The 23,684-nt window shown below is 38.2% G+C and overlaps 1 protein-coding gene across 1 annotated transcript in view; it reads left to right on the top strand.

Moving 5' to 3' along the window:
• Il20ra (interleukin 20 receptor subunit alpha) overlaps nucleotides 1–23,369 on the top strand; it is a 42,030-nt gene extending 18,661 nt beyond the window's left edge. The window contains exons 2-7 of the mRNA XM_046448663.2: nucleotides 6,469–6,604; nucleotides 10,294–10,472; nucleotides 12,066–12,241; nucleotides 12,988–13,132; nucleotides 17,061–17,200; nucleotides 19,114–23,369. Of these exons, the coding sequence (XP_046304619.2) occupies nucleotides 6,469–6,604; nucleotides 10,294–10,472; nucleotides 12,066–12,241; nucleotides 12,988–13,132; nucleotides 17,061–17,200; nucleotides 19,114–19,908 (1,571 nt within the window). The 3' untranslated portion in view covers nucleotides 19,909–23,369. The remainder of the gene's footprint in view (nucleotides 1–6,468; nucleotides 6,605–10,293; nucleotides 10,473–12,065; nucleotides 12,242–12,987; nucleotides 13,133–17,060; nucleotides 17,201–19,113) is intronic.
• Nucleotides 23,370–23,684: the final 315 nt, after the last annotated feature.

Here is a 23,684-nt window from a genome sequence, read left to right as displayed (position 1 = left end):
AGATGGATAAGTTGGCTGTGGAAAGCACGTAGAAACATACCAGCTGAATGGTAAGGAGTCAGTAAATGTTAGCAACTATTTTTATTAAATACTAGCCAGTTTGCCTCAAGTCAACCAAATACTATAACTTATGAAGGTCTTCACAATATGTATTACATTTTCTAAGCCTGTACAAACTGAATTTTATGTAGATATTATAGCCACTATTAAAACAGAGCCTCTTCATCACAATACCAGAACTTAATTTATACTACAGAGCTAAAGTAACAAAAGAGCATTGTATTGGCACCAAAACAGACATATAGACCAATGATACAGAATAGAAGACACAGAGACAAATCCATATAACTCCAGTTATTTCATCCTAGACAAAGGCACCATAAACATACATTGGAGAAAAGATAGCCGCTTCAACAAGTGGTACTTGGAAAACTGGAAATTATATGAAGCAAAATGAAATTAAACCCCTATCTCTCACCCTGCACAAAAACTCAATTAAAAGTGGATCAAGGACATAGGTATTAGACCAGAGACCCTGCCCCAACTAGAAGGAAAAATAGGCCCAAATCTCCATCATGTCCACTTAGGAACCATCTTCCTCAACAAGAATCCTAAAACACAAGAAGTAAAATCAAGAATCAATAAATGGGATGGTTTCAAACTCAAAGTCTTCTTCACAGCAAAGGAGACCATCAATAGTGTGAAGAGAGAGCCTAGAAAATGGGAGAAAATCTTTTCTACCTGCACCTCAGATGAAGCATTCATCTCCAGAGTATATAAAGAACTCAAGAAACTTAACACCAAAAAACAACCCAATCAACAAATGGTCAAAGATACTGAACAGACACTTCACAGAAGAAGAAATACAAATGGTCAACAAATATATATGAAAAAAATATTCAACATCTCTAGCAATTAGAGGAATGCAAATTAAAACTACATTAGGATTCCATCTCACCCCAGTCAGAACTGCAATTATCAGGAATATAAGCAACAATAAATGTTGGTGAGGAAATGGGGGAAAAATACACTCATACATTGCTTGTGGGACAGCAAATTGGTGCAATCACTCTGGAAAGCATATGGAGATTCCTCAGAAAATTTGAAATGGAACCACCATTTGACCCAGTTATCCCATTCTTCAGCATGTACCCAAAGGACTTAAAATCAGCACACTATAGTGAAACAGCCACATCAATGTTCATAGCAGTTCAATTCACAATAGCTAAGCTATGGAACCAATGTAGGTACCCTTTAACAAATGAACAGATAAAGAAACTGTCGTATATATACACAAAGGAATGTTACTCAACCATAAAGAAGAATGATATTATGGCATTTGTCAGTAAATGGATGGAATAGGAGGATATCATGCTAACTGGAATGAAAATTCAAAGGCCAAATGTTCTCTCTGATATGTGGATGCTGATTCACAGTGTGTGCATGTTGGGGTGGAGAATATAAGTTCATTGGATTAAACAAAGGAGAATGAAGGGAAGGGAGGGAGGATGGGCATAGGAAAGACAGTAGAAGAAACTGGCACATAACTTTCCCATGTTAGTATATGATTACATGACAAGTCAAATTCTACATCATATATAACCCCCACAAGAATGGAATACTAATTAGAATGTTATATTCCATGTATGTTTAATATATGTAAAAATATACTCTACTGTCATGTATAACTAAAAAGAACAAATTTTTAAAATATGGAAAAAAATTTTAAAAAAATATGGAAAAAAAAAGAAATTTTATGGCCATGCCTGGTGGGGCACATCTATAATTCCAACAACTCAGGAGGCTGAGGCAAAAGGACCACAGGTTCAAGGCCAGCCTCAGTAACTTACTGAGGACCTCAGCAATTTAGCCAGACTCTGTCTTAAATAAAAAATAAAGGGGGCTTGGGGTGTCGTTCAGTGGTTAACTACCCCTGTGTTCAATTCCTGATTTTTTAAATAAAATAGAGTTATAATTGGTCCAGATAGACAATTTACTACCAACCCACAGCAATTGATCAAAATCTATTTCTGGGAAAAAATTTTATGAGCAGAGAGGCAAGATGTACTGTGCCTGAATCAAGAAAGATGACCAACATAGCTTAATTTGCTCTGATAAAAAAAAAAAAAAAAAACATGGTACAGAAACCAACAGACCATGTCACCACAAGGAATATATTTTGTGTCCTGGGGAGATTTAGAGATAAGATGTGCCCTACTTTGCTCATGATAGGGCTGCTCCTCAATAATACATTGATTTATTGACATGGAGATGATATCTTTTCTGCCTATGCAATCAAAAAATAATGTCAATCCAAAAGCAGAATCTGCAGGACTATAAAGGCTACAATATTCTTTCCATAGAAATCGTGTACAAACCAGTAACATCCACTTTAGGATGCATTTCTGTTAAAGGTGTTTGCTACTCTGAAACCTTGTCAGTGTACTCACAATGGCCTTAACTAAGGATTCATCTTTTTTTAAAAAAAAATGAAAAAGTTGTTGCTCTGCTCTTCTTGCTGGATTTTTATTTTCTTCATAAAGATAAAATGGAACATTATTTGTTGTTTGTCTTTTGGTACTAGGGATTAAACCCCGGGGCACTCCACTACTGAGCCACATCCCCAACCCTTATTTTTATTTTGTATTTGAAGACTGTGTCTTGCTAAGTTGCCAAATCTGGACTCAAACTTTCTGTCCTTCTACTTCAGGCTCCCAAGGCACTGGGATTAGAGGTGTACACTACCACATCCAGCAAATTGAACTATTAAAAAGAATATTTTTCAAAATTATTCAAGCAAGAGTCATTTATAACATTTAATTTGTTTTATTTGTTTTACTAATTGGTCTCCCTTAGTTTCTTTCACTTCTATATTCTTTGTTATATTTGTTCTCTATTGCTGTGTAACAGATTACCTCGAATTCAGTAGCGGAAAACAACACGTTTTACCTCACAGGGTTTCTGAGGATCAAGAGTCCAGTAATAGCTTAGACCAGTGATTGTGGCTAAGGATCTTTACAGTGAAGAGGAAGTCTGGGGCTGCCAATGTCTGAAGGCAGAACTAAGACCAGAGGATCTGCTTCAGTGCTTACTAATATGTTCTTGGCAGGAGGCTTCACCCAGTTCTTCACCAGCTGTCAGAAATTTCAGTTACTTACCACATAGTTCTCTCCATAGAGCTACTTACAAGGCTAGTAAGCTTTTCCCAGAGCAAATTATATAAGAGAAAACAAGATAAGAAGCCACAGCACCTTTTATAACCTAACCTCAAAACATATTCTATTGGTCATACAGACCAACCCACCTATGAGGCGGGAGCGAACTATACAGGCTGTGAGCGCCAGGAGGAAGGGATTATTGGAGTCCATCTCAGAGGCTGGCTCTGTGATAGATATGATTTACCCATAATGGAGACCTGAGGGGGAGGTATATATGCAGTTTACAAAATATAATGGCAAGATAATAAAATTATTTAATGTTTTAATGTTCTTGTTACATTATTCATTCTCTTTAACCCCATTATTATCAGAGTTTGGTAACCTTACTAGAATTTTGATAATTGGCATAACATTTGTGATAATTAGCATAGAAATTTTGATAACTGTTATAGCATTAATGCTTTTTTAAACTAAAAAGCATTAATCAAAATGTGTATTGAACAACAAACAGTTTAGAAGTGCAAAATTACTTTCTTCCTCATGATATCAAATTAAAATTAAAATAATATGGGCAATCTATTTCTTTTAATCCAAGTTACTTCTTAAAACTTTTTGGCATATATGAAGGTGCCTAAAGCATCTTTAGAGTCTGTCAATTATTTGCTTATGTTAAAAGACAAGTAGAAACTGGTTTTATAGCACAGAATATTCATATAGATTAAACATTGAGAAAATATGCGTAGGCATTAATATCTAAGATTACTTGTCATTTATAACTCCAAACTCATGTTACCACAAACCAGAATATTCTGTTTCTTTATCAGTGAGGTCAATAAAGTTATGTTTTGACAAAGTCTTCCATCATTGATATTATAATGCACTATTTAAATTTTATTTCTTATAAGATGCTAACCATTCTTTACATGTTGGGGTCATCCAAAAATGTAGAATCACAGCATTTTAGATCTGGAAAGATCTTTAGATTTTTTTTTATGTTAAGAGCATTCTTCTTTTTTGTAAAGGTTGGGAAATATTATAATCGGTGGTGCTGCCTTCTCAGTTCCCTGTTTGTCTTTAAAAATCTAACTATAATTAAGGACCTAGTAATACCATAGAGCAGTAAATCATGGTAATTATTCTCTGTATATCATTTCCAGAAAATACCAATATCAGTTGATACACAATGGTTTCAAGTGTTAGAAGAATGGAAATCAAAGACAGACTTGGGGCAGACTGTGTCCTTTTGAGAATCTCCTGTCTTTTCCACACAAGTAGACACACTTGCATTGTATGGCAATGATCAGTCAGTAGTCTTTCTCTGTATTTAACTTTCTTCTTAAAAATAAACCTGAGATATTTTTTAAATGATCAAGGTGGAACATAGCATTCATTACAAATATAGCACATGCAAACACACAAGAACACACCTCAAACCTAGATTAAAGAATTTATTTTGCTTAGAATCGAGGTTATATTACAACGTTTAATTCTAAAACAAATGATTTTTTTCTTTCTTTTTGTTTGGCTTGTGATAATACAATGTATCACATAGAGCTAATTTTAGCGGAGGATTACCCTAAGCATTAAGCTAATTCCTTTCTCTGACATTAGTCCCAGCTAATTTACACAAGAATTATGGGACTTAGCCAAGAATGAGCCAGCTTTCAGTGACTGAGCTAAATTTTATTTCCTAGGTTTGATTTGCAATATCAAAATTTGATATTTTCCAAGCTCATTGACTGGAATATGCATATTTATGATAGGATAAGTTCTTCAATAAAATCTGATTGGTACTTGGTAATCTTTCCAATATTTTAAATTAATGTTTCGATTCCTTACATGTTACCACTAAACTTTTTAATTTTCTTTAAATCAAGGACCATCTTTGGGCTGGGGTTGTATGGCTCAATGCAAAGCACTTGCCATTTGCCCAGCATGTTTGAGGTCCTAGGTTTGATCCTCAGCACCAATAAAAATAATAAGTTTAAAAAAAAAAATCCTCCACTTTCCTTTTCTACTTTCGTGGTAGTTTTTCAATTATTTATCATTTCTGTCAAAGGATTTCCACAAATTAATGCTCTAAAATAGTTTTCTTAGAGCATAGTTATGTGTTTTTTTTTTGTTGTTGTTGTTTGTTTATTTGTTTTGTTTTGTTTTTGGTACTGGCTATCAAACCCAGGAGTGCTTTGCTACTGAGCTACACCTCCAGTCTTTTTATTTTTTAATTTGAGATAGGATCTCCCAAAGTTGCACAGGCTGGCCTTGAACTTGAGATCCTCCTGCCATAGGCTCCTGAATCCCTGGGATTACAGCACCCAGCCATTGGCTCCTCTTGTGTTGCTTTATTATATACTTTAGTAAAACCACATCAACTCCAACCTCCTAGCTCTGACTTTTCAGGAGCATCTATCCTAAATTTTATTTCCTTTTTAGTATAATAACATATTTTAAAACAAATTTTATTTCAATAAAATTTCAGTTGTAAGAATATAAAGAAAAATTTGTCAGGCTTCTCAATAACATCTGAATCTGAATAGCTCCCATGTAAGATTCACAACAGTTAATACACTTTTCTATTTTGTTCTTCAAAACAGGCCTCCCGCCTGTGAGGTGGATAGGCAATTATTATCCCCATTTCACAGAAGAGAAGACTATGAGCTCCTTCAGTTTGTGGAGCATGAGCAGAGTCATAGGTGGAAACCGGGGAGGCTTGTGTGCAGTGTACAGCCTTCTGCACAGATCCCTAGATTGTATGTCTGTCTCTAAATAGAGCTTTTGTTGTTGTTGTCTCCTGGTGCATAACAAACTACCCCAAAACTGACTTCAAATAATCATTTTGTTATTTCTCGCAAATCTGGGGGTCAATTGGGACTCCTCTGGACCGTTTCTTTGTTGGTCTCATTTGGGTCCTCACGCAGTTTCAGTGTGTGACAGAACTTCATTCTGTTTCCTTACTTGGAAGGCTGGGCTCAGCTGTAACATGGAACATCTTGACCTCTCCTTCACGTGACCTCTTGACATGATCTCTCCAACAGGTTAGCTGTTGTTTCACATGGCAACTCAAGGCTTTCAAAAAGGGCAAAGTGCAAGGTTCCAGGCTGCCTTACAGTTTCCACCCAGAGTTGCTTCAGCCACATGCTTTTGGTTGAAGTGCACCACAGAGTCAGATCAGGTTCAGACTGGAAGAAAATACACAGGGAATGAGGAGTGGAAGACCCCACTCAGGGCCATCTTCAGAGACCAGCTACTACAAGTCTAAGTGTTCCTTTTCCTGCACTAAGACCTCAATTCCTCTCTACTCCTTTTTCAGTTCCCTGTGTCTCTGGCAGTTTGCCTAAACCTACAAATATCACCTTCTTATCTGTAAACATGAAGAACGTCCTACAGTGGAATCCACCAGAAGATCTGCAAGGCATTGAAGTTAGGTACACTGTGCAGTACTTCATGTAAGTTGGTCCTTTTCCTCTGGCTAGTCTTAAACTCAAGACTCAGACTCCTGTTAATTGTACAAAGATAAACAATCTGTGATATTAGTTTTTTGGAAAAGATAAGTTTTTGATATTCCATGGTTTCATGATATGTTTTGCTATATCAAATTAGAAAGTAGTTTTTTACAGAGACAGAAGCATTGGATGCTCAGGCAAGGGGCGTTTATTTAAATGGAGAAAATGAGTTGGTCAAATAGGATTCTCTGGCTAAGCAAGCAAGGCAGTAGCTCATCTCTGAAATTTATAAGGGTACTGGAATGATAGGCTTAGACCTAATGAAATCATAGACTTAGACTTAATGAAACTAAATCCAAATTCTGTGCAACCAGCTATTGATATTAAACATAGTGGTGAGTAGATAATTTTGCTTTCCACCTCTCCTTTAAAACTCATTGCAAACACAAAAGAATACCCAATAGAGAGGTACCTGTATCCTCATCGTGCGTGACCAAGGAAATGGCCACCACCCCAGACCACAAACCATAAAGTTACTACTTTAGTAAAACCTTATGAATGGTAGAATCTAATTTCTGTTTGTTCAAATATCTAATCATCCTTCTGTTTATATTTAGCCCAACTAGATATCCAGAATCATGTACACCAAATGTCTTAGGATAATGGTTTTCTGGGTGATTTATTCCTCTCTTGATTATACTTTTCTGATTTTTTTGATCATTTGAATTTTTATAACGTGTCACATTTACAAAAAGAAGTCATTTTCATCTTTGAATAAAAAAATATTCTGACCACCAAAATCAGTTAAAGACTTCAGCAGGTATTCATATTGACTTCATTTATCTAGAATCCCAATCTCCACCTCATTTATCTAGAATCCAAGTCTCAGTCTGTGGAATGTTTAGTTTCATTCTGTGGAGTATTAGGAAAGAGGAAGAGACGCCAACTTCACAAAGAGAAATAGCTCATGAGCATGCTCTTGCTTTTTTTTCCATTAGGTGGAGCAAAGAGCTTGCTCTGTCTCTTATATTTTTATGTGTTTCAAAGAAAGGACTTTAAAAATAGGCAGGCTCATTACTGCTCTTATGAGCGCAGATAATTTACATTGTGCAACTTTTAAGAAGACTTAAATAGAAGCTTGCAGGTTCAGAGTTCTGACATGCCCATGCAGGTGGAAGATGGACAGGAATACTGAGTAGATTTTGCACTACTTGAATACAGAGCTGATGCAGAATCAGTCTCCAGTTCATGGCCAGGCTGTGAACCTAGCTGGATAACCTTCAGCGGGTTACTACCTTTGATACTTTTGAGTGAACTTTGTTTATAAGGTAAAATGTTAACAAAAATACAAACAATATCCACCAAAAGAATTGAATGCTGAAAATAGAGTGTCACACTAAAAGCACAAAATTTGACATCATGGAAAAGTGGTTCAAATCTCAGATGTTCCTTTTAATTAGTCATGTGAACTTAAACAGATCCCTTAATCTAATCTTGCTGAGTTTCAATTTCTTTACCTGTAAAGTGGCATAAAACTAATCACACCTGCCTCTTAAGGTTGTTACTGTGATTCAAAGAGATGAGGTGTTTGAATCCTGAGCATGAGTCTGAGCACAGAAGAGGCTCTTGGTGGATGCTTCTAGTTGTTACTAAAAACAGTCTGAAAACACTAAGGGCTCCCATGAATTTTTACCATGGATAAATATCATTACTAGAATATTTGTTGAATAATTAATTTTACATCTTTCATTGAGAATCCAGTGAAGCATATTTTCAGAATCTGTCATGAGAAGATATCCTACCCTTGGCAGAGTGAAGAGGTGCAGGAGGGAGGGTTGAATAGGCAAAGCCAATATTTTTCAAACCTCAAGTCAAAACCCTTTAGTGGGTCAAGAAATCAATTTTGGGCCACATAACTAGCATTACATGTAATAGAAGAGAACGAAATGGTGTGATGTGGTGGCATGGGATGGAAAAGAATTTGAATGCATGGTATGTAGTGCAGTTTTGGTATTATCCTATAAAACTTTCATTTTCATATGTTAGATATGATTGCTTTATGATCTGGATCACAATGTAAAATATATCTTGAAAGAGGATCATAGTCAAAAACGTTTGAGAGTCCCTAGGCAGTTTTGATCACTTAGGTGGAGAAGTTGGCTCACAAGATCTGACAGTATTTGTAATACCTTTTGGCAGGTATGGTACTCATGAAGTGAGAAATGTTGGCTTTCAGAAATCTATTGCCACATTCTGTAAAGGAAAGGCATCCTTAAGCCTTGGCAATACTTGATAAAGTTGCCAGATCCTCCTTATCAAGACACGCTCTTACCTTGACTTTTGTGGTATCTGTCTTTCCTCCTCCCTCTTTAGCTATTATATCCAAGTTGATTTTGTATCCATCCTTCAAATCTCTATGCTCCTGAAGTTTTCCACTAGACTATGCTTTGCATTCATGGATGAGTTCATTCGCGCCTACTCCCTCAATGAGCAGATGTCTGCCATTAACTCCAAATCCTCTCCCTCCCTCTACACCTCTCTCCTGAACCACATTGCCTCCCTGGCATCTGCACTTAGATAGCTCTTACATAATTCAAGCTCAACGTGTCAACACTGAACTCACTATCTTTCCCTCTTTCTAGCCCTGCCATCCCCATTTCCGAAGCCTGCCCTTTTTTAATGTTCCTTGTCATGGTTAATGTTACCACTATTCCATCCATCCCATCTTTGATCTCACATGCACTCAATCACCAAGTCCTGTCTCCTCTTATTCCTTGCTGTCATTTTGTCCTCACTCATTCCATGGTCACCATCTTATCCAAGGCATCTGCATCTTCCACCTCAATGACTGCAGTATCCCCTCAACTGCTCCCAGGATGCCACTCCTAACCCATTACATTCTCCACATCACAAAGCAGATTTGCTTTCTAAACCATGCCTCTCTCCTGTCCTCACCTTTAATCTCTTTAGTAGCCTCCCATGCATCCCTATACTGGCTCATCACATTTTACTTAAACCCTTTATACTTCAGTCTCTCCCCCCCAAAAAGTGCTAAAAATATTTCCCCTACCCTATTTTTATGAATGTTGTGTATTTTTAATAAAGGAAAAGAAAACCAAAATGAACAACCCTAGTCAGTATCGTCATCACCATCATCATCATCATCATTATTGAAAATTCAGTTTTTGGTACACACTCCAACCTAGTGAGTTTTCACCAACACTCTGGATGACTAAAAGATTTTTAAATTTTATGAGAATGTCATGGTAATTTTTCTTCCAAGAAAAAAAAATGACTAACTTTTCTTAGAATAACCCATCAAACTGACCTCATCTACAGAGTGGACTAAAACCTTAGATAATAACTAGAAGAACTGATCACATAATATGTAAGTTTTACTGTAGGTGAAGAATAAAAATAAAATACATGCTTTCAAAATGTACTATCCACATTATAATTCACAGAAAAGAAAGGTGATTACAGAAACTCTGACTCATGTTCCTGACAGCTAATGAAAAAATTGCCAGCAGCAAAAGTGGATTCTTTTTTATCTCAATGACAGGCACTTTTGTTTATCTGAAGAGAAGGTCTTCCATTCAATTTTATATAATGGCTGTTCTTTTTTTTTTCGTTTTGTAATTGTAAAACATAGAGGGTACCTCATTATTAATTCATAGTTTCCCTCTTAGCAGATATGGGCAAAAGAAATGGCTGAATAAATCCGAATGTAGAAATATCAATAGAACCTACTGTGATCTTTCCGCTGAAACTTCTGACTATGAACACCAATATTATGCCAAAGTTAAGGCCATTTGGGAAACAAATTGTTCTAAATGGACTGAAACTGGACGATTCTATCCTTTTTTAGAAAGTAAGTAATGCAATCATTGGTCAAACATGCATTAATATCCCATTATTCTGCCCTCCTGGTTTGACTTCTCAGCCCCACAGACAATCTTACCACAGAGAAAAGGGCTCTGCTTGGTCCTATTCTGCCCCAGCAGGTTGAGTGACCAGGCCAAGGTACTTACCTTGCCAAACCAAAATTAAGGCAGGTGCTAATAATATTGAATTTGATTTTGTTTTTTCATTTGGTGGAAGCTATAAAATTTGAGAAACAACCAACAGATTTTTTTTTTCTTTTTGAACCAGGGATTGAACTCAGGGGCACTCAACCACTGAGTCACTTCCCCAACACTCTTTAATATTTTATTTAGAGACAGGGTCTTCCTGAATTGCTTAGTGCCTTGCCTTTACTGAGGCTGGCTTTGAATTCTCCATCCTCCTGCCTCAGACTCTTGAGCTGCTGGGATTACAGGCATGCACCACTGCGCCTGGCCAACAGATTCTTTTTAATGTTGTAAATTAATGCAATCAAGGAGATTGTCCTTTTTGTCCTGATCACTCAACTAAGTCTCTCCTTGTCATAAACTTGGTAGTGTGGTGATGTCACTTCAAGGTGTGACTCAGAATGAAGGCAACATCTTCTTGGTATTTGCTTTTATAGTTTGCTTTCTTGTGATCTGTGGCTGACTCAGCCGTGAAGAACTAACATGGGGCCACCATGATGAATCCTGCAAGGTCTCCAGAGGCTCCCAGAGCTGGTGCCATTCCCAGTGCTCTGCAAATCAGAGGTTGGCAAACTACAGCCCTCAGGCCAGATCCAGCTCCTTCTTTCTATTCTTCTCCAGGTGCTAAGAATGGTGCTTATATTTTTCAATAGTTTTTAAAAATCTAAAGAAATCCAGAAGACAGGATGAGGTAGCCCATACCTGGAATCCCAGTGACTTGGGAGGATGAGGCAGGAGGATTTCAAGTAGAAGGCCAGCCTCTGCAACTTAGTAAGGCCCCGTCTCAAAATAATAAATAAAAAGAACTCGGGATGTGGCTCAATGGTACAGTATCCCTGGGTTCAACCCCCAGAACTGGGGAAAAAAATCAAAGAAGAATATGTGTGACACAAACCATGTTCATTTGCTTATGTAGTTATCTATGACTACTTTTGTGCTAGAGTAGAATTGTTGCAACAGAAGCCCATGGCCCACAGGGTCTTAAGTGTCCTTTCTGGACCTTTTTGATAAAAGTTCACTGATCTCTGAGATCATTCTAATTGTTATCTCTGATTTTTCCACTTATTGAATCATATTAATATTATTTATCACCATTTTTTAAGTCACAGCAATGTTACAAAAACTTTTGGTTCTATTTACCATTATCAAGTACTGTTTATCCCTGTGCCTTGGAACTAAGTAAATACAGTGCCCCAAATTTGCTCTTTTAACTTTGTGTCAAGGTATATGAAATGACTGTTTCAAGATCTGGTGTACCTGGAGCTCTACTTAGCATGTTTTGTGGCATTTATAGTAGATATTTTAGGTCTTTGATGAAAGTAGGATTATATTATAGCTTTAATAATAAGGTGATTTTTTTTTTTTACATAATGCCCTCCCTACTCCCCTTTAAGCACAAATTGGCCCACCGGAGGTTACCCTGACCACTGACGAAAAGTCCATTTCTATTGTCCTGACGGCTCCAGAGAAGTGGAAGAGAAATCCAGAAGACAGAACAGTTACCATGCAACAAATATACTCCAATCTGAAGTACAACGTGTCCGTGTATAACACCAAATCAAAAAGAATGGTAAGCCTGAAATGGAATGGGGCACATACTCCACGTACCACTTTCTGTCACTCAAGTGGAACAAGCAGCTCTAATCCTTTCTCTCTGTGTGAGAATAAGGGAAACGCGCTCTTGAAGAGATGTCCCGGAGCCTAAAGCAGGAGGATCACAAGTTCAAAGCCAGCCTCAGCAATTTAACAAGGCCATAAGCAACTCTGAGATCTTGTCTCTAAATAAAATATAAAAAGGGCTGAGGATGTGGCTTAGTAGTTAAGCGCCCCTGGGTTCAATCCCCAGTACCAAAAAGGAAAAGATGTGTGATACGAGAGACAACTGAAGATCATTTGTAGAAAATTTACAGAGCTGAACTAAGATGTTCCTCCTAGAAGCTCTATTAACAGTGCCTGATGCTATTGTTGGAGTATAGAGCAATTGTGTGCTTCCCTTGATGAAGAGCCTTTACTTGCATGTCCCCTGTCAGTCACTCTAAGGATTAAAAAAAAAAAAGTCAGCAAGAACACAGGACAGAGTTGAGTAAGAAATCCACAGCCCTATGTTATTACTTAGAATTGTTCCTAGAATTGGTCCATGCTTTGCTGAGCTATAAATAAATAAACAAACAAACGAATAAATAAATAAAAGGATATTTTTAAATTCTTCCTGAAAAAGTAAAAACTTGTAGTGATACTCATGGGTCAAATGACAGCTCAGTCTTCTATTTCCTTCTGGAGTTGACTTTAACTGCTGTTTGCAATTCCCTGTCCTAGTGGTCCCAGTGTGTCACCAACCACACGCTGGTGCTCAGCTGGTTGGAGCCTAACACTCTGTACTGTGTCCACGTGGAATCCTTTGTCCCAGGGCCCCCTCGCCACATGCGACCTTCTCAGAAGCAGTGTGTCAGTACTTTGGAAGGTAAGCTTCAAAAAAAAAATCTCAGCTAATTTGAGGAAGGAAATCTGATAAGGCTAGAAGGAAGTATAGCAGTTTAAACAAGATTCTTTTTTAAAAAAACCTTTTTATTGTTTTATTTTATTTTATTTTATTTTATGTTTATTTATTTATTTATGTTTAGTTTATTTTATGTTCACTAATTCTAATACAAAATGAAATAAGGTTACATTTCATTTTGTCCTTTATTTAATTACTTTTTGTTCTAGAAAGGATTGATAGTGATTTAAAGTATATATACTAGAATAAGGTAATATAAATTAAAGGTAAACAAACCAAAAAGAAAAATGGGCAAGTTCATAGAAATTGATCCATGAAAGAAGCCAATCTAGAAAAGCAGTGTAAGAGGATCTTTATGGTTGCTACTAGTAATCTTTAAATTGTTTCCAAGTTTTTCAGCAGACCAGATAGAAAGAGACACATAACCAGTTGCACAATCACTATCCATGGGACTCCAATTAAACCAGTTGCTTAATAACAATCTAGTTTTTCCTGATACTAACATTGACTAGTTCTTCCAAAAAAAAAATAAATAAATAAAACAGAGTATTTGGTAATGAATAAAAGAGCAGTTATCTTTCCTCTTCTACTGCTACTGTTAGACTAAAAAGCCTTTGAAACATCAAATCATAAACTCTTCCCAGCCTAGGGAAGATAAGAGCCACCAAATAAAAACTCTGAGGGGAGACATGGGAAGAAGGGATGCATGCACAACTGTGGGCAAAATGGGACGGCTGACTGCTATTTTAAGCTCTTATGACTAAGATATTTATTAACTGGTTCCAGGTGATAATAATCATTAATCCTAACTAACAACTAGAAGACTTTGTTCTGCAAATTAATTGGAGATGATAAATTATCAGGTTTTCTTGATTTGAGTTTAGACAAGATGCTGACGAATCCATGCCTAAGAAAAGCAGGTTGAGGCAAAGACAGAAACTTCTATCACCTGAAATGAATTAAACTGCTTGCCAATGTTAAGGAATGTTGTCACCACCTCCAGGAGCCCTAAGCACAGGATCCAGGGTCCACTGCCAACAACCCTCCCTGGTCACACAGCTTCCTGCTTAGGAAATAACCTTAAGAATGTTCACACACATCCTTTTTCTTCTTTAAAGTCATAATCACTCTGATCAATAGAAGTTCAAGAGTCTTAGAAGTTCAACAGAAGTCTTCAAGAGCATCAGATAATTTTATTGCAAGAAACAAAGCACTGTCCTGAAAAATTCTTTAAAAACAGAATTGTTCTTGCTCTCCCTTGGGAATTCAAATTACAGGCTTCTCATGTTGTGCTCCAATACCACTTAGCTGCACGAGGGGATGGAATCAGCAAATCAGTAATTACTCCCCTGGTGTTAGAGTTGGCTTCTCTCTCTCCTTTGTCTCTTTCTCACATTTTCTGAGTGGGTCTGCTGAGGAGCTCTGGTTGAAGGCATTTGCTCCTATTAGTAGATTTGGTGTTCTGAGCATGGCATTTCTTTAATCTTTCTGCTCCCAGGTTGACAGGAGCATCACCTCAAACCTGAATAAATCCTAAAGCTGCATGGAATGCCTCTTTATGCATAATTCGTCACTTCTCCCTTCCAACAAACACACTTTGCCCAAAGCCTTGATTCTATTGCCAGCTATGAATAGGATTCCAGAGCCCCCACTTTCCTCTCCCCCTCCCTCTCATCATCCAAGATGAAACTGTCCTAAGGAAAAAGGGGGACTATTGTGAAGATATATGGAAATCCAGAGAAAAACATCATTGTTGAATTCCTGTATTTCTCATACCTTTTTCTTTACAATGAAGAGTCCCTTGCAATATTATAATTAAAACTAAAATGCCCAGCAAGCAAAGAGCAAAACAAAGCAGATTGAAGAAATCATTTTTGTATTTGGAAAAAGTGCTGTGTTTACTCACAGCTTGATCAGTGCCAAATGGTGGGAATGAATTTCCAGTGGAAATCATTTTACTCAGTTGGCAGAACCAACGCAACTAAAGCACAGATTAAATTAAACACTTCCCGGTGAGCAGATGGAGCCCACTTTCTCACCAGTGTAGAAAAAGGAATAAAATAATGGGGCATTTCTGATTCTGCACTTCCCCATCATCTCAACTGTTAAATCACTGGAGATAATTTTCCAAAGCACCACTTTCTTAAAAATCACTATTACCTCTTTGGGAGTAATTCTTTGAAAAATATTTCTGCTCTCCACAATCTCCCAATCCCTAAAATGCAGATGCAAGTGATCAGGTTCATTGAGGCACATGTGCTAGTGTACACAAGACCCTCAGTCATTGTTGTCATGACTCCTCTTAATTAGGACAGGCTCCATCAAGGACCTAAGGGTTGTATTAAGAAGATAGAGCTGACCTGCAGCCTAAAGCGGGAACCGGTGTTATTCGGACACATGTACCAACTGCATCACAGCCTTGGCATGTTACTGTGTGGGATCTGAAGATAAGCATGCTCTTCTGGAACTGGGCAGAGTAGAAGAGGCTGAGCTCCACCCCATACTGGACTTTTCCCACCAGCTATTGTTGAACACTCTCACTCTCCAAGACACATCTGTTTGCCATCTGTAACTGGATAGTTAGCTGGACAGTTACTTTGCTGCTTTCTCTTAGACCCAGGAATCAAAAGCATCCAACATTCTAGAATGTTAGACTAGAATGCTCCCGTGACACTCGTACTGATTTTATTACTGTGTAAGGAATACTTCAGAACTTTTGCCATTTATGCTAAATTTGTGTCCTTTTTCTACATCTGTTTTAGTCAGAATTAAAAAAAAAACAATAGGATAGATAATAAAAGAAAAGAAAGAGAGAAAGAGATTGATATTGAGGAGTCAACTCATGCAGTTATATATGCTGGCTAGTCTAAAATCTGTAGGGCAGGTGGCAGGCTAGAGACCCAGGGGAGAGCCGATGTGCTGTCTGTGTCCAAAGGCAGTCTGCTCACAGAATTCCCTCTTCTTCCAGGGTCATCAGGTTTGATTTGTTTTGTTTTGCTTGTTTTAACTAAGGGCTTCAACTGATTGGATGAGACCCATCCACATTATAAGGGATAATTTGTGCAAAATCTACCAATTAAAATGTTAATCTCATCTAAAAACTGCCTTCAGAGAAATATCTAGGATAATGTTTTGCCACATATCTGGGTACTATGGCCTAGCCACATTGATGCATAAAATAACCATCCCAACTTTCAACCCACAGTCTGATCAATGGTGGGCCAGGGCTGCGTTTCTTAAAGTTCTTTGCCAGTTTTTCATTCCTCTGAGACTTTTGCTCATCCTAAGCCTATAGCACTGAGAAGGAGTTGCTGCTATTCCCAGAGCTCCTGCTTGGCCACCTTCCCACACACACGTGCCCAAGCTCTGACCCTACCCAGAAAGTCTGACCTACCAAGTGCAAGATGGTTCTGTTAGACACCTACGTGGCCATGTCATACATTCATGTCCTCTACTGAATATGTGGAAACGATTGAGCCAGATGAGTGGCATGGGAAAGTGGGATCTTTGCAAGAGTTTTGCCATGCGGTTTGAAGAGCTGTAAGTTACCTGCAGTAAGACACATTGCCCCACAAATGTGCAACCCAGCATAAATCTCAGAGCCAGATGTAAGATGTTAGAGTGTCCACTAATGTCAATGTTAACATTTCCTTACTATAAAAATGTAATATGAGTCTAGATGATTCCTTCTGATCATTTATTGTTGGGAGATTGAGAATTCTGAGGCCCTTTGTATCATTTAGCTTGAGCTTCTTAATGTAGAGGTGAGAAAACTGAGTCTGTCCCTGAATGTAAATGATTTGCTCAAAGCATCTCAGCGTGGCCTGTGTTTTCTCATCATATGAAATCACAACTATCCAATCCTTACCCACCTCCTCTCTTTTGTAAACAGATCCATCATCAGCGTTGAAAGTTAAAATCATCTTCTGGTATGTTTTGCCCATATCTGTAATCGTGTTTCTTTTTTCTGTGATTGGCTACTCCATCTACCGATATATCCACGTTGGCAAAGAGAAGCACCCAGCAAATCTGGTGAGTGCTTGGCATACCATGCTCCAGGACAGAAATGGAAGCGCTAGTACAGATATAGTTCCTCCAAGGGCAGAATGGATTTGAAGTTAAAGAGTTTATGAGTTAAAAAGCACTTTTTATACTGGAGTAGCTCATGAACATAACCAAAAATAAAGATTCCTTCACTTTGAAAAGATTTTATATTTAACGACTGGATTAGACAAAGTCCTGGGATGCACAGATAAAATTAAGTTATGATCCCTGTCCTCCTCGAGGTTCCAGTCTAATCAGGCTAGAATGTAATACATGAAGGTTAAGGTGAAATCAGGCCATGGAGACTCTGGAGGTACAGGGAGGCCCCCCCAACCCTCCATGTGGGGCCAATTCTCACGTCAGAGCTTGCGTATGCAGGGGAAGTTTGGACATTTACTGTAGGCAGAAGAGACAGCAGAGGAAAAGGGGGGAAGGGGCAGATGTGTGGGAAACCACGCCATATTGCTGAACCATAAGGTTCCTGATAAGGGGCTAGACTGAAGAGCTGGGGTCAGGCCTGGTAACGGGGAAATTGGGATGATATTCTAAAGAGCCTGAGCTCTAATCTGTTGGCAGAGAGAAATCACCACAGGGTTTTAAATTAAGAGTGTCATAGCCATCATTGTCTTTTAGATCTAACTGGATATTAGGATAACCTTAAAAGAAATAAGATTATAAAATAAGAAAAGCCACTAGGAGACTGGGACAATTGTCCAGGGAAGAAAAAAAGTAAAAACAAAGAAAGTGGGACGTGGAGCTACTGATTAAAAGATGGAATGGAAAAACACTTAGGAGCAATATGTCCAGGTCTTGATCACTGAAGGCCAGGAGAAGCAAGCAGGAGCAAGAAGGAATAAGCCCGATGTCCCCAGACTGTCTGCAGAAAGGTCCCCAAGGCCTGAGCAGCATTTGTTTCACATTAGAACTTATTTCCTTGGGAATTAGTAAAAGATGTGTTCAAACGTATGTGTACACAGCAAGAATACCTGTTCCTGGTAGTTCCATTTGTAGACTTTTCTGCTATTCTGCTGGCATTTAGGTTTCAGAGTTATTTCTTAAGGGAAGACCTTTCCTGGGAGGAAAATTCACAGGAGAATTGATGATGATTTTTTTTTTTTTTGAATACTGAATATTTGTAAAAGAATGAGGCTGAAGTTCCTTTTTTCTAATGTTAAATGAAATCATGTCTTGGGGTGATAATGAGAGTCATAACCTAACTTATCAACAACTGGTGTTTCATAGGTAACAGATGCCTTCCACATATCCCACCAAAATTTTAACCTCAAATGACCTTCCCTGACACAATTTAGAAGTTCTCTAGCTACCATAAACTGGCAGATCAATTTCCCTTTTTGGACTTATTCTACCATGATTCATGCATGGCGAGGAGGGAGGGACAGTGAGAAAAAACATTTCTACTCACATTCTTACATCCGTTCTACATCCAACATACCTTTCCACATGCCATGGCACCCTAGAAGACCCCCACTTATTATCAAATACATGGCATACTATAAATACCAAAGCAATTATACAAACTCTCAATTTTTACCACTTTTAATGAGGCAGAGATTCTAATTTTGCAGAATTAAAAAGTTCAAGAAATTCATCAACTCACCTGCAATCCCTCAACCTGTTAGAGGAGGGGACAGCCACACCCTGCGCCTCAAATTGGGTAAACGCCTACCTGCAAATGACAGTTCCTTCCATACATATTTTGTGTGTCTTGGGTCTCTTGGCTCCCAGAAAATGAGATTTTTCTGTATATTCTGAGCATAACTTCCCTGAGTTGGTGAGAGTAGGTTTTTCAAACTGATGACACTATAAATTCTAGTTAACAGCTGTTTTTAATGTTTCTTCTAAAGTGAAAAGGTGAAAATCATTCTCTTCTCTCTTTATAGATTTTGATTTATGGAAATGAATTTGACAAAAGGTTCTTTGTGCCTGCTGAAAAAATCATGATTAACTTTATCACCCTCAGTCTTTTGGATGATTCTAAAATTCCTCAGAAGGATATGAGTTTACTGGAGAGAAGTAGGGACGGATCCAACCTTAATGATGCTGAGTCCCTCGGGGACCCAGAGCCCCATCCAGAGGAAGTGGAGACCATAAACCTAGGTTATGCTTCCCATTTGATGGAAATTTTCTGTGACTCCAAGGAGAACACCAAAGGAACTTCTCTAACCCAGCAAGAGTCATCCCGCAGAACAATCGCCGCAGGTAAAGCAGTTGTGGAATATGAGTATGACGTAACAACTGACATCTGCAGGGGGCCTGAAGATGAAGAGCTCTGTGTGCAGGAATTGGTGTCCACACAAGGAAAATTAGTTGAGCAACAAGCAGCTTTGGCCAACTTGGGCCCACAGATGTTACTGGGTTCCTATACCCCTCGGCTCAGCGACTTGCTTCACCTGGAACTCCAGCAAACAGGCTCAGAAGAGGGGCTAGAGGAAGAGCCATCCACAACACTGGTGGATTGGGACCCTCAGACGGGCAGGCTGTGTATACCTTCATTATCTACCTTTGACCAGGACTCCCAGGGCTGTGAGCATCATGAGCCTGACCAACTCTCAGAGGAGGGCCTTTTGTCTAGACTCTATGAGAAACAGGCACCAGGCAAGCCACCAGAAGAGAATGAAAACTATCTCAAGCAATTTATGGAGGAATGGGGATTGTATGTACAAATGGAAAACTAACCCAAGACTTCCCTACCATGACTCAGTGCAAACAAACGAGGGACCCAACAATAAAGAACCTGGACTACAAGTAGTGTATTCAGATTCATCGGGGTCAGCAAGAACGAGTTATTTCTTCTTCCTGTTCTCCTTTGCACTTGTTTGGTCCTGCCTCCTGTGGGTGTCTGGCTCACACATGTGGGTCTCTTGCATGTGCCCCTGGGGTACAGGGACTGGCCACTACTCTAGGCAGAGTGAGCATTCAGTGAATGTTTCCCATGTTGGGTGCAGAACTTATTCAAGAGGGTGCACTGAGGCCACTTTGTGTATTAGGTTCTAACAAGCATACTTCTCCAGTTTTCTTCTGGGCATTTACCATGTGCGTGTAATGCTATAAAGATAGTTCATAAAGGCCATTCATGTTACAATGCTACCTTTCTAGAACATTTTGATTTTGAGGATGAGATATTTGAAAAATATACAAAAAAAAAAAATAGGTCAGTGGTACGTAAGTTGGTCACATGTTAAAGACCAACCCACTCTTCATTCATAATAATCCAGGCTTAGAGGGAGTAATCCAGCACAAACCTCCATGATGTTACTTGCTTTTGTCTACCCTAAGAGGAGATACCCTAAGTTCTGGAACATGAACATAAATAATTATTCTTTTGTAACAGAAAAATGCCCCTTCAGTCATTCAGTAGGGGCTTTTTGTTGTCCCTCAAAACTAACCCAAACAAAATTGCCACATTTTATAATAGACTATTACATTTATTTCTGGAAATGTGTTGTTAAAAAGATATTTACATAATCTGTAAACCAGGGGGTCCCAGAAGCTGGAATACTATGTTACTCTTTTATGTCAAGTATTTTCAAGTGCCTGGCAGACTCTTTGGGGTATGTGAGTGAATATCCTCTGTCTGCATAATATTAAAATCAGTAAATAAACACAGGTCATAAGAAAAGATAATTTAATGAACTTGGAAAGGAGAGTTTATTAACATTTGACATAATTTACTGTGGGAACTAAAATGTACCATGAAATAACACCTTCCTGGTTAAATTCCAGTAACTATCTCCATGTCCTTTTCCAATTGTTTAGACAATTCTACAGTCATACTGCATTAAAATGTGACAGAATTTATAAAGTGGAATCATATAAAATTATTGGTATTTAGTTGTTTGAGATCTGTGTAAACAGCAATTACATATGGCCTACCTTAATATATATTTGTTTTAATCATGAACTCATAATTCACTGATGCTGTTTCAGAAAAACAGATACTATCCATATTTTCTCGTCATGTTTTTAACAAAGGCAGACAACACTGGTAGGAGAGATGGATTTGGGGGTCATGGTCTTTTGTGATTGTCCACAAATCCAAACAGTTTATGATCTAATGGTTTAATTTACAGCATAATTATATTAACCAGAGTGTTCTGTTCTAACTATATTTGTAGAAATGATTCTGTTGTTTTGAAGAGCAAAATTTCAACATGAACTATAAAAAAAGTTCAGGAGTGCAAGACAATGAGTTGTTATTAAGGCAAAAAAATAATTGATAATAGTTTGGCTTGTTCATTTCATTGACAAAATATTTATTGAGCATCTACTATATCTTTCCATACCCTCATCTGTGAAATAAAAATAACAACCTCCTTTGAGTTGCTTTGAAAAGAGACTATAGAAGCCACTTACAGCAGTGCCTGGCACATAAAGGTGCTCTGTAAGCGTTTGTTATCATCACTATTCACTGCCAGATCATACGCTTTGTACTGGAAAGAGAAGCCATTTAGACATAAGACTATTTTGATTCAAAAGCAGTCCTTGCCTCTCTTTATTTTTCTGACCTGACAGTACTATAGTATATTGCTTCCTGCTCTATGCCTTCAGATTCAAATCCCTCAGGGGTTAAACCACATTTTCTGGCTTTTGAAAAGGGAATCTAATTCTGAGTTGCTTTTCCATCTCTTGTCATTCTAGGCATGCCAGAAGTACTGAGCTTTTCTCTAATTTTGCTGCTTCAGTACTTTACAACATACATGTATACACAGGTGGTCCCTGGCTTAATGATGGTTCAACTTGATGATTTTTCAGCTTTTCCATGGTGCAAAAGCCATACACATTATGAAGAAACCTTACTTCAAATTTTGCATTTTAATCTTTTCCTGGGCTAGCAATTTGGGTTATGATCCTCTCTGCACCAAGCCACAGCTGCGAGTCAGTTATGGGATCCCAGAGGCAACAAGGGACGCTGTGGTGGCCTGCCTCACTGTATGTGTAGGTTACCATGACATGGGTGAGTGTCCCCCAAAGTCCATACGTTAAAGCCTTGTTGTACAGGGTGGCACTGTTAGGAGGTAGGAGGTTCTTAGCTCATTGGGGATGTGCCCTGAAGGACCTGGCTTGTATTGGGAACGCTGGTCCCACATACACTCCCATCATGATGTACCATCCCTGCCAGAGACCCAAATCCACCCAATCTTGGGCTTAAGTCTCCAGAATTCTGAGCCAGAATAAACCTCTCTTTACTTCATAAGAAGCCTGTGTATTTTGTTATAGTGATATGAAGCTGACTGACACAATTTATTAAATGCATTTTTTACTTATGTGTTCAATTTATAACAAGTGTATCAGAATATAACTCCATCATTAGTTGAGGCACATCTGTATGCTCAAACTCGAGTACATGATAGATATTTCTTGTGGGGAAGGGTTACATCTTCTCAGATGTAGACAGCTGTCATGCATCCTGTCTTCTGTGGCCAGACCTCTCCACTGCCTCTGGGACCTCATAAGATTCCATCTCTAGGCCTGAGGTTCAAGTGTAGCTGTGATATTGAAGTGTCAGTGACTTTGACAAGTCAAGTATACTCATCCTGCCTCTAGGCACCCCTCAATTCTAGAGCTTTACATGGTCCTTCCACATCAGATTGATTTTCCTTGTGACAACATGTCTTAGTGACTATTTCCATACCCTATAAATCCTAAACAACTAGGAAACAAAACTGAGTGTCATAAGGGTAGAAAGAAAGCAAAGTGAGCTTGTCACCTCAGGCTGTAAAATGAGAAAGATCTAGTGCCCTGGGCTGAGCTCAGCTCCAAAAAAAAATCAGTACAGCAAGGAAAAACTATTCGTACAGCCCAGAGCACAAGCCTGCCCAGGGTGATGAATCTAATGAGAACATTAAACAGAGGGCTTGATCATCATGGATGGGTGCACCTGGGTCATAAATCAAATTCCTTCTGGCCCACACATTACCACCCCCACATCTTGCAGATGAGTTTAGGCTAAATTAACCTAGAATTGTTTTTCTTGATTTTCTTTTTGTTCCCCACGTTGTATCAACCATAAATCTTCCATCTACATTTTTTTTCAAAGATTGCTCAAAAACATGTGCCTATAGTTTTACAATAAATAATGCTATGGCTGTGGGTATTTTAATAGTAGTTTTTATTTTTTATTATTGAAGATGTATATTCTAGGGGCTGGGGATGTGGCTCAAGCATAGCGCGCTTGCCTGGCATGCACGCAGCGCTGGGTTCGATCCTCAGCACCACATACAAATAAAGATGTTGTGTCCGCCAAAAACTAAAAAATAAATATTAACAAATTCATTCTCTCTCTCTCTTTAAAAAAAGATGTATATTCTATATTCTAAAATTTATATGTATAATATATGCATGTTATACACATGTTTGTTTATATGTTAGAATAACAAGAAATAAGTGGAGAAGAAAAGGAAAATTATCTATAATATTTCCAATTTTGTCTCTCCTGGGACATTTGGCAGTG

Source organism: Marmota monax, unplaced genomic scaffold, assembly GCF_021218885.2.
Source record: "Marmota monax isolate L192 unplaced genomic scaffold, Marmota_monax_Labrador192_F-V1.1 WCK01_AAM20220418_F8-fsc00030, whole genome shotgun sequence".
Lineage (NCBI taxonomy): Eukaryota > Metazoa > Chordata > Mammalia > Rodentia > Sciuridae > Marmota > Marmota monax.
Note: the sequence above shows the minus strand (reverse complement) of the source record. Positions and strands in the feature narration are given on the sequence as shown.